The 11,825-nt window shown below is 42.6% G+C and overlaps 1 protein-coding gene across 1 annotated transcript; it reads left to right on the forward strand.

The window, feature by feature from the left end:
* Positions 1-719: 719 nt before the first annotated feature.
* Positions 720-10,862, forward strand: PCSK2 (proprotein convertase subtilisin/kexin type 2; the record flags this gene model as incomplete). Its single annotated transcript, XM_010157262.1, has 4 exons — positions 720-935; positions 2,212-2,312; positions 4,885-5,112; positions 10,111-10,862. Coding segments are annotated over 4 exons (1,032 nt in total), but the record flags the coding sequence as incomplete, so codon positions are not given.
* Between the last annotated feature and the right edge of the window lie 963 nt (positions 10,863-11,825).

Below are 11,825 nucleotides of genomic sequence, written 5' to 3' on the forward strand. Positions count from 1 at the left end.
GTGAGATCCTGTATCATATGTTCTCCTTCTGCTGTTCTAATTACTTGTCAGCAATAGTATTGTTAGTAACTCCATAAGTTTCATTTATAAAATTAAATAATTCTTATCTCATCTTTTACGAGCCTCCCTTGTTTTTCCGCCCCTGTTAGCAGGGTGGGGGAAGTGGGGGTGGAGTGGTAGAGTGACTGGTGGGACCTAAATGCCAGATAGGGCTAAACCACGACAGTGGTAGAAGCTGCTTTGTCAGACAAACAGCTCTGAGTCAGTGATACCTTTGGAGAAAAATCTATCAAGAGAAAAAGGTGCCAGTTTTACAGAGTTTTTCAGCCATTGCCTGAACCTAATTGGATCTTACAAACCCAGCGTGTGAGATGACCCATGGCCCTTTTAAAAGAATGCTTTCCTCATAGCACTTACACCTTGACATAAACACTAATGAATCCACAGCATCTGGCACAGAAGCCTGCAGGGTGTCAAGCAAAACGAGATAAATGGAAGTGCTCTGTGTACATAAGGTTGCAGAACTGGCTGCCAGTTAACCGTGTTTTAATAACCTGCAGAAGTCCATATTATCTCTGTTTGTGGTTGATGTATATTTTGTTTGGACCAGTTTTCTCCTTGATAGATGCCTAGCTTTACAATTAGATGTGCAGTTTGAAGTAGCTGCCATCTCCTATTTGCAATTTAACTCAAGAGGTTTGATTTTTCCCCTTTCACAGGGCCGGGGTGGCAAAGGAAGCATCTATGTCTGGGCCTCTGGAGATGGGGGCAGCTATGATGACTGTAACTGTGATGGTTATGCATCCAGCATGTGGACAATCTCCATCAATTCTGCTATAAATGATGGACGGACAGCTCTGTATGATGAAAGCTGCTCTTCAACATTAGCCTCCACCTTCAGTAATGGGAGGAAGAGAAATCCAGAGGCTGGCGTGGTGAGTCCAGATATTATTGTGCTGTTGCTGCTGTCTTTGTACGCTCCCACAACCTGTTACAACTTTGTCTGCTATGGAGCAGCAGATGGTTCTTTGTTGCGATGGGCATTTTCTCATCCACGGTACATAATGGTGCCAAAATTGTGAGCCGAGATGTGGGATTAATGTTGAGAACAGCAATGATCTTCCATCTCTTACAGATTCATATTTCTGGTGCTTTCCTTTATCAGAAACCAGATTTAGAAATTAAATTGCACTCTTTAAGGTCTCTGTCAAAATCTAAATGAAAAGTGTCAGCATTTGAGATCCTACTTGTACTGGCAGAGCAGTCACAAACTAGATTTCTGTTTTACTACAAGCTTCACAGAGCAGAAAGACATTCAGTCACACACAGAGGAAATTTGGGAGTCCAGATCACCCTCAGTCTCCTGTTGGGCTTTGCGGAGCATCAGGTCCCCTACAGGGTCTTACCTACAGCTGGAAAATAGGCCATTTCTGTTCAAATGTAATTGGGATTCTCTTCCACTGTACTGATCGCTGCTTTTCAGCACCTTCAGACTTGCCAGGACATAGTCTTATTCACGTAGTGGAAAATGCAGGGGTAGTAACTCAAGGTTAGTTTTTGACAAAAACTGTTATACATCCCAAAATGCTTTGGGATTTGGCCCTGGCTCAAATCCCAAAGACACACTGTATAGTCCTAAATGCCCACGTACAGTAGCAGATGGAAAAATACTGGTTTCTGTCTTGATACCAGCTCTGTGCTGACATCAGCCAAGATGGTCTGTGGCACCTTTGTAATTATCACCATAAAATGTATTTCTGAGGTTTCCTTCTGGTCTTTTCTAGAGAGACACAAGAAGCTGCATACAAGATAGCAGCCTAGTACTGCTGTTGGTTCTGGAGTTGCAGAAATGCTAGAAAGCTCAGTGCTGTTAACAATCCTAGTTTCAAATCCTTCTAATAACCACAAGGGAATTTAAGGCTTTTGGTTAAACTGTGTTTATAGGAAATAAATGCCATCTATATGAGTTTGAGTTCTAAGTGGTAATGAACATTGTTTTACTACATCATGATTTATTCTTGCATTCACCCCTTTTGCAACTGGCTCACTGTGGTTTTAATTTTATATACTATTCTGAAGAGGAAAACAGAAACAAACACACTTATTCTAAAGAGTTAGGGCACAAACTTCACTTTCTATATTTTTCTGAGTCTGTAGCTGCAAGGAAAATGAACTAGCTGGTTTCATTAATTACATCTCATATAATTGCAGGCTACAACGGATTTGTATGGCAACTGCACCCTGCGTCACTCAGGAACGTCTGCAGCTGCCCCTGAAGCGGCCGGAGTGTTTGCCTTGGCCCTGGAGGCTAAGTATGCTGTTGAGAAATTCCTTGTGAGCTCTCGAGAGGAGAGGGCCTGCAGTTTGTTTAATGTTGCTCATCATTTAAGTTGGCTGTCTGTGGCATGGGGCTAGAACGTGCAGCTAACAATCTGACTGCTACAGTAGTGACGTGCACAGGGCCTTACAGATGGAGCAGCAGTCATGCCAAAGCCGTACAGCAGATACGTTTTCACTGACTCACTCTATCAGTGGCCTCTCCATCCACTGCTTTCAGGGCTTTGTCTTCTCCAGCACTGTTTGGAGGGAGAGGTTATTTCATTTCTCCACATATCCAGTGTGGAATGCCCAGCCTACAAAAAGTTAAGAACAAACTTATAGTATCAGACAAGAGTTCATCTTGTGCCACATACTGTCTGCAACGACAGATGCTTAGGGGAGAGTACAACAAACAGGGATTAAGAGCAGTCTTTTAACAACAGCTTTGGCAATCAGTGGTTTGGAGAGAGAGAGCAGTCGGCCTTTCCTGTTTAATAACCACAGGCAGATTTATCTTCCTTGAATTTGTCTCTTTTCAGCTTGTCTGTATTTGGCACCATTGTCATCCAGTGGCAATCAGTTCCACAGTAACAGTATTTTGTGGTAGTGGGGAATGTTTCCTTTGTCTTTTCTAACCAATTGCTGGTAATTTGCTTCTGTGCTACATAATTGCTCTGTTGCATGAAAGAATAAATATCCATTGTCTATTTGCCATCTCCATGCTATTCACGACATTGGAGCCCACTCATATATCTTGCTTCATTATCTTCTTCTCTGATGTTTATGAAAAGTTTTCCTTATAATAACCTATATCATCTTCTTCCTTTGTGTTGAATTATTTTATGAAGCGAGGCAACATTTGCTCAATCGTACAGTTCAGTTTCTCTAACCAGGGCAGGAAGCGAGCACTATGTACATAGTTTTCTTCAGCGGTGCAGAAGAATAAAGATTTGGTAGAGGAGACAAAGTTACATCATTAGCAGAGCAATGACTTGGGCCAGTGGCTCAGAGCGTGACTTGGGGCAAATCTTATATTTCAAGTTTTAGACACGTAACACTCTCATGGCAGGTGCTTAACTCGGGCTTCTACTATCAAATTCATTCAGTGGGACTGGCGCCAAGCAATAAATAAATGTGGCCATAAAAATATAAAAGTTTAATGAATTTTCTGACCACGGTATGTTTAACCTGGACTACAGCCTTAATAGCTCAGTAATAATTATCATTCCTCTTCATTTGATCCGTCCATGAAGACTAGAATTACTCTTGCCAAACTATCACGAGTACCAACTAGACTAATAACCCTGGTTTGCAATTGAGTTCCTAGCTTTTTCTGAGAAGAAGGTGAGGGAGAGAAAGAACTGTCAGCGTCTGTTATCTCCGTCCAGACTGGCTTTATTTAATTGTGCCGTGCGCACGTACGTACAATGGATGAGATGCTCTAGCCTTCACGGGAATGGCTGACAATCCCCCGTGCAGGCTCCTCTCGCCTGCAGTATGTCTGTCAGCGCATACGCAGTCTATGTCTGACATTTCTGTATAAACAGACCAATCTGTGAAAGGGAAAGTACGATTTTAAGATATTTAGCAGCTCTTAGTATTTCAGTAAGAATGATGCAAATGATAATCTGGTTTTCAGCTATCTTGTGTCACCTTGGAAAAATGATGGTAATTGGTTGTTCTGGCGAACATTCAGCATGCACACATGCTTATTACTTGGGGCGCAGAAAGCTGAAAAGTGGATCCTTTTAGGTTGATGATTTGAATCAGACATATTGTAATATTCAAAGAATTCATCATAAAACAACCAGAATAGCTTCAGTTATGTAGAATTAGAATGTCAGTTCTAAAGCTTCCAGAATAATAACTTCTAAGTGCCCTTTCTGTCATCATAATCACTGCAAATCTAGGAAGACAAGAGCCGATGATGAAGAGTGGTAACCGAATCTAGACAGATGTTACTTGACTTCATCCATCCATGCTAGTGTGTCATGGGTGACAAACCTCTACCATACCTCATAATGCATACCTACAGCCACCCACAGCCCATATACCCATATTCACAGAATACTGAACAACTAACACCTTGGTTGTTAAAACTCATCCGCTTCGTCGGATTTGGGCTTCTCTGGATGAATCTAGAAGTCCATGGGAAAAGCAGGAGGAAGAAGAGGGTGATGTTTAAGAGGAAGGCTAGGCAAAATTCTGTCATCAACTTCTTTTTGAATTCTTTTCGGGATCTGGTATAATATCCTACTTATTTTATTAGCTTTAAAATTACGTGGTGGATCTATACGGTGTAGCTAAAAGCAGTATTTTTCGAGAACAGGGAAACAATCAGAAATAATTTTGCAATTTGGGGGAATATATTTTGGGGAAGTACTATACAGTTAAAACCTATTCTTCCCACTGAAATCAACAGAAGTTTTGTTAGTGATATGTGCATAGATAAAATATCTGTGTGAATCATAGAAGCAAATTTTACCAAAAGACTTGCTCAAACACGCTTTCTTTACTCTCTGCTTGGAAACACTACTGTTTGGTTTCCATGCTGCTCTTCCACAGCTTGGATCTGACATGGAGAGACATGCAGCATCTGACAGTGCTCACCTCCAAGAGGAACCAGCTTCATGATGAAGTTCATCAGTGGCGTAGAAATGGCGTTGGGCTGGAATTCAACCATTTGTTTGGCTATGGTGTCCTAGATGCAGGAGCAATGGTTAAGATGGCAAAAGACTGGAAGACCGTTCCTGAGAGATTCCATTGTGTCGGAGGATCAATACAGGAACCTGAGTAAGTGAATAGTCTGGTGTATGTGTGTTGGCTTCTTCCAGGCATTTAGGAGACCACAAGCACGCAAATACGTTGACAAAGACATAGATAATCAAAGAAACGAAATGTTTATTATAAGAGAGCCTAACATTACCAGTAGCATTCCAACTATTTCCGTAAGCTGATAAACTACACGATCTTTCAGTTCTTGGTTTGCTGGAGGAATGCACTCCACAGCTCACCTGCATTATCACTGCTTGCCAGTAGTGTTAACAGCAGCATCCATGTCTCCAGGCACTTACAGGTATGTTTGTGCCGAAGTTTCTGCGAATAAAAAGCCTTCACCCAACTGAAAATCTGGGAGGCTGGCAGTGTAAATTACATAAACTGCTGCCACATGACTATCTGTCAGCGAGGTCATATCTCTTTGTGACATACTCCAGCAGACAATTCTATCTCCAGAAGACTGAAACAATCATCTACAGGTAGCAGTGATTCAATTTGAACACTACAGCATTTAATTGTGTTTGGTTTATGTTCTTCAAGTCTCTAATTGCAGGCTAGGTAGTCAAATTATTTACCTTTATGTGCTAAAGTGAATGAGTCAACAAGTGAATGAATTGTTGCAACAGCTATAATTGACTGCAACAGCTATGATTCATTTTAATTATTTGAAATACTCTCCTAATAATGGCCAATTAATGTCTATACCATTTGAAATTTGATTTTTCAGTGCCATTTTTGAATGCATTGTTATTCTGTTGGAAAAAGAAAGCAAACCAGTATGCCACCCTGGCACATAGATCAGCCAGGCAGGAAGTAAGTTTGATCCCAGTCTTCCAGATGGTTTGTATTTGCAGGATCCAAGGTTCTACAGCTGAGGTCTGAGTTTTAATTTATCTGGCCTATGCATGCTTACAGGTGGGAAACAAATGAGAGAGTGCTGAAGCTAATCTTGAGCTCTCTCTAGTTTATTCATAATTTAAATGCAAACAAATAGTCTCACCTATCTTAGTACAGCCCCATGTATGGAAATTGGGACCATCCTATAGGAGGAGAGAAAATGTCTTTCTATAGCTTGACTCCATGCATTAGACAATGTGGTAGAGGTATTCTGGCAAGAGACTGAGCCAGAGCCGGGCAAGTGCTATGCAGTAGCACTTCTGCCTTTGTTTTTCTGTCCCATTTCTGCTGATGAACAGATGAAAAGCAGAGGTGACGGTACATTTCCTCCAGCCCAGGGAGCTGGAACTGTGGTAAAGCTGTCCTATAGCTGTCGTGGCCCAAGAGTTGAGAAATGCACTGCCTTGTATTGGTGTCTTTTGAGAGCAGCACCCAGAACAGGCTTTGTGTGTACAGTACAAAGAGCTTTACAGATTTGTAAAGTTCAACCAAGTCAGTCACCACCTAATTCTCCTAACTACTGCCCTGTAATCGCAGTGTGCAGTCTGTATGGGTGCCCCCATGTAATTACCCGACATACCTGTATGTTCATAGGACTGCTGTAATATTTATGTCCCCCAGTAAAAATGTCACTGACAGGAGATAATAAGCATCATGACTTGCAACAACAACACTTTTTTGAATTACACTGTAAATAAAACTAATGATGTCTCAGCATCTCCAGAGGTTCCCTGGAAAGGAAAACTACACTGCACTTCTGCTGTAGATAATTGGTTAGTTTTCTATTTTGGCATTACTGGAGCAACATTTTCTGTATATGTATTCTGCATAGGCTTATATAAGTATTATAAGCCAATATAAAATAAATATTCAGTATGTATTTGGGTAGGTAAGTAGTTGATACAGAAATGTTGCACCACAGAAGCATTGTCAACTAGCAGAAACAGGCCAGGAAAGAATTGGCAGCCTAGAATACACGGTGTGCTGAAAGCAATCAGTATTTTAAGTGCAGCATTTCTCTGCTGCATGTAGAAATGCTTGTTAGCAATAGAAACTTCCCATAAAAGAGATTTTTGTTGGGTCAGCAAAGCGAAAATAATGGCCAAGTCTGAATCTGGCTGGTTCAGGGAGATACACAGATGATTTAGGACATCATAGTCTGTTAGCAAGGGAGCAAGGGAGTGTGCTTCTAGAGGGCGGTTAGCTCCCCCTGCTCAGGTCTAATTGCAAAAGTGAGTATTTTTTTATATATGTAGCAACTGAACAGCAGCACACTGTGAGGTTATGGAAAACTCATCTCCTTTTCTGCTTTGTCAGCCTTTTTCTACCACGCCTGGTTCTTTTTATTTCTCTGGGGAAATTCACCTGGACTATAGTCATTAGTGTGGTGGAGCAGAGAGTACTGGATCCTAATTAATAGGAAAGGGGGAAACAGCAAGCCTTTTTGCGTGTGTTTTAGAGAGCTGAGATAACTTTTGCACTGCAGCACTTATGAAGGTGGAGAGAAAAGCTGTCTGTAGCTGTCAGGCTGTCTGTAAAGCAGATGGAGTGGTAACGGTGCTCTTATTTCTCTGGGTTTTAGTGCGGACAGATAGAAAACACACTGTGGTGTCCTCCCTCGTTTGCTGGAGGAGATACAAAACACTAACCATAACTTTCAGAAATAAGTACTGTTTGACAAAGCTTTGTCCTCTGTGTGAGATTGCTGTGGGACAACATGAATTCAGATTGCTTTGAGGACGATGATTCCCATGCAGAGAAATTACAGGCGTGTGGCAACTGTGGGATTATGTTCCTTCACCTGGCTGCATGTAGTGCATTTTCCTTGTGCTTTGGCACAGAAAATAGATCTTGACAGTGTTGTATGTTCACATATTTTAGCTGTACAGTAACTTTTATCCTATACCAGGGCATTGATAAGATTCAGAAAAACACAGGTTTTTCAGTCTAAGGTAAGTGTTTAAATGCCTTGAGGAGCTGGCCCTGAATGTCTTTTTACTCTGCAAGTACTCCCAAGAAGGCAGTGCTCTATGAAGGGTGGGCAGAGGCTGGCCTGATGTACTAATTAGCGATGTACTAAGCTATAATGACTTCAGAAGAAGTCAATTCCTGGAAGCTAGGCTTGAATGAAGTGCTTTCACTGCTCTCTGAAGAACGCACTACTTCATTAGCAGAGGGAAAAGGCTGGTACTCATTTGTTTTGAAATGAAGGTATTCATTACCACAGTGTGGTCAATGCCCTTTAAAAGGGACTCTCTTCCTTATTTTACTGCAAAACCCAGGTCAGGGAGAAGCCACTGGAAGAGGTAATGATGAGCTGACTGGTGTCTCTTGTGACTGACTCCCTTTTTTAACAATTGCAGTAATTCTTATCTTTCAAGTATTTTGTTCAGACAAAGTGTCACACTGCTCACAGCATGCTGATGGTGAAGATGCAGAGAATTTTGCTCACACCCAGCCAGTTTCTGAGGCAACTGGTAATTGCCCGTTGCATCCTGGCCCGAGGGGCCTAGCCGGACTGCTGGCTGGGCACTGCAGCGCTGCCTTCGGGCCTGCACCAGGATCCCAAGTGGGACTGCCCAGTGCAGCGTGGCTACCAGCCTCCTCTGCGAGAGCTGGGGGGGCACGGATGCACCTTGATCTGCCCCAGCACGCCCTTGCCTCTTCCTGGCAGCTTTGGAGGCACATTTTGGAAATTACTCCACCTCCTGGCTTTCCTCACCCACACGGGGAGCAAACGCAGTGTGGGTGCCCAGCACGCAAGGAGCCAAGAGCACCGCTGGTGTAACATTGCTCCCTGTTGTAATTCATCCTGTCGACAAATGTTGGTGAGACTGTTAACAGCTGTGAGTGATAGCATAGGGCTGGCACAAAGTGGTTTCCTCCTCTTGCCTGTTAACTTCCGACTCCCTCCAGCAAAGGAGCCCTGTGTGCTGGTAGTGGGGATCTGGATTCCAATTGATGCCAGGGTCCTTGCAAAATAAATGCAGCAGGACTGAGCCCAGCCGTGGGGTTAGTACTTGGGACAGATGTCCTTCAGTTAATTCTGCATTTGCCTTCAGAAGGATTGAGTTAAAACAACCGAGAAGCTTGTGACTTCTGTCGACTCAGTAAACAAGCGTGACGGCTTTCCTCGGTGTGTGTGCTCCTGTACCAGGTCAAGGACAGCAATTTTCACGGGAAAATACTTTTTGAATGAGCGGATGCTGGTTCAAATCCATGTTTGTGCTGATTTCCAAATCAGAACAAGGATGTAGGCTTTAACGTGACTGCATCGAGATGCTGTGCAGCTGGGTCCTCTGACTCCAGCCGCTTGCGACTGTCTTCTGAGGGGACTACCTGACATGACTGACTGCTCATGGTTCTTCTACTGACTATACACATCATCATTCAGCCTGGAGAAGAGGAGGCTCCGAGGAGACCTCATTGCAGCTTTCCAGTATCTGAAGGGGCTACAAGGGTGCTGGGAGAGGACTTTTTACAAGGGCCTGTAGTGACAGGACAAGGGGTAACGGGTACAAATTGAAATCAGGGAGGATTAGATTAGATATCAGGAAGAAATTCTTCCCAGAGAGGGTGGTGAGGCACTGGCACAGGTTGCCCCGAGAAGCTGTGGATGCCCCATCCCTGGATGGCTTCAAGGCCAGGCTGGATGAGGCTTGGAGCAACCTGGTCTAGTGGAAGGTGTCCCTGCCCATGGCAGGGGGGTTGGAACTAGATGATCTTCAAGGTCCCTTCCAACCCAAACTATTCTATGATTCTATGATTCTATAATTATGCAATTGCCCAATAGACTAGTGAGCAGTAAAGTCAACTATTAAATATATGCTAATATTTTTTTAAAGAGCATTATCCACTTCTTAATCTTCTTCCTTCTCTCTTTGGGTAGGTGTACATTTCATAATGCATATTCAAATGGTTTTGCTATCATTTTCTCAAAAGAGAATCTCTTATTTCTGGCTAAGTTCGCAACTCTTATTTCCTTACTTTTCCATGTATTAATAAGGAAAATAGTACTGTTTTCTCTGCGAGGCACCAAAACCCAGTAGTTTTAGCATGAGCCGTGTTGTGCTGTGTATATCCTTTTAATCTGTTTCATCGTGTTTTGACCTGCAGAAAGATACCACCAAGTGGCAAGCTGGTCCTCACACTTACAACTGATGCTTGTGAGGGGAAGGAAAACTTCGTCCGATACCTTGAACACGTCCAAGCAGTTATAACTGTGAATTCCACCAGGCGAGGAGACCTCAACATCAACATGACCTCGCCAATGGGAACAAAGTCCATTTTACTGAGTCGGCGTCCCAGGGACGACGACTCCAAGGTGGGGTTTGACAAGTGGCCTTTCATGACCACACACACTTGGGGAGAAGACCCCCGAGGCACCTGGGCTCTAGAGATTGGGTTTGTGGGCAGTCTGCCGCAGCGGGGCGTGCTGAAGGAGTGGACACTGATGCTGCATGGGACTCAGAGCGCACCATATATAGACCAAATAGTAAAAGATTATCAGTCCAAACTGGCCATGTCCAAGAAGGAAGAGCTGGAAGAGGAATTAGATGAAGCAGTGGAGAGAAGCCTGAAGAGTATACTGAGCAAGAACTAACGCTGTTCTGCATGACAGTGTCTTTCCTTCCCCAGATCCCTCTACTCACCTTTCTACTATCCAAATCTGTTAGACATACAATGATCATCTCTGTAGCCAAATTATCACACTTTCTTGATTTTAAAGTCTGTATCTTGTCAATAGTTATTTTAATTACCACTGAAGCAATCCTTTTTTTACTCTAAACTACAAATACACTGTCCCTCACCAAATACTATGTACAGTTTGTGCCTGTAAATGATTTTTCTTTTGTGTCATAAGAATAGGTAATAACCTGCAGACAAATTGATGGCTTTCCCTTCATACTTTTGTGGTAACTGTTGTTTGTATTAAAAAAAAAAAAAAAAAAGTGAATTTAACACTGTCAGTTGGTGATAATGGGCACATTTAAAAAAATTACTGTGAGAGAAGGAATCACAGAGAGGTTGGCTGGAGAGGTCTTTGAATGTCTAACAGCTCCTTTTGCATCACTGACTTCAGTGGGACGTTCCCCATTGGGTTGAACCAAAGTAGCACTAGACCCTACAAAAAGAAATAATCCAGAGGTGAAGAAGATTTACCAATCTAATTTGCAGAAACCCAATTATTTTGGGAGTTGTCTTTAATATATACACTTACACAACATCCACGTTAACACTTCAGCCACAGAACAGTTCAGTGGGCATGCAGTAAGGAAGGCAAAGCGATGCCAAAGCCGGGTGTCAGGAAGTGCTTTGCAAACAGGGTCAGGGCATTCTAGAAGCACAAGTTTCAACTGGTTTTGGTTTTGTGGGGAGTTTTGTGGTTTGGTTGTTTGGTTTTGGTTTTGTTTTTTTTTTTTTATTTTGGCAATTTAAGTAATTTTGGAATCTTAACAGCAGAAGGAGCACATAAGGAATAAGCTGTAGGATTTCTGGCAACCTGTGTGCGAAAGTGCATCTTGCTCATCTCTCTACCAAGACGGACCACAGCAGGGTAAGAGGAGGCTGTGTCAGCATTCCCAACCACACACTCCTGTTTTCTGGGGTTTATAACCTGCCTGTCAGTGAATTGCCATGGGAGAAACTTGAGGTACGTAGTTTCAGTCCAAAAGCAATTTTTTTAATTCAAAGTTCATTTTTAAAAATAGAGATTTGTTATCTTTATGTTATACATATATATGTAGGGAGAAAAATATGTTTGAAGTTATTTATGTATCATGCAAAGTTGGCCTTCTTGGGAAATAGAGTGTAGTGTTTGGGAAGATTTG

This window comes from Eurypyga helias, unplaced genomic scaffold (assembly GCF_000690775.1).
Source record: "Eurypyga helias isolate BGI_N326 unplaced genomic scaffold, ASM69077v1 scaffold38168, whole genome shotgun sequence".
NCBI lineage: Eukaryota > Metazoa > Chordata > Aves > Eurypygiformes > Eurypygidae > Eurypyga > Eurypyga helias.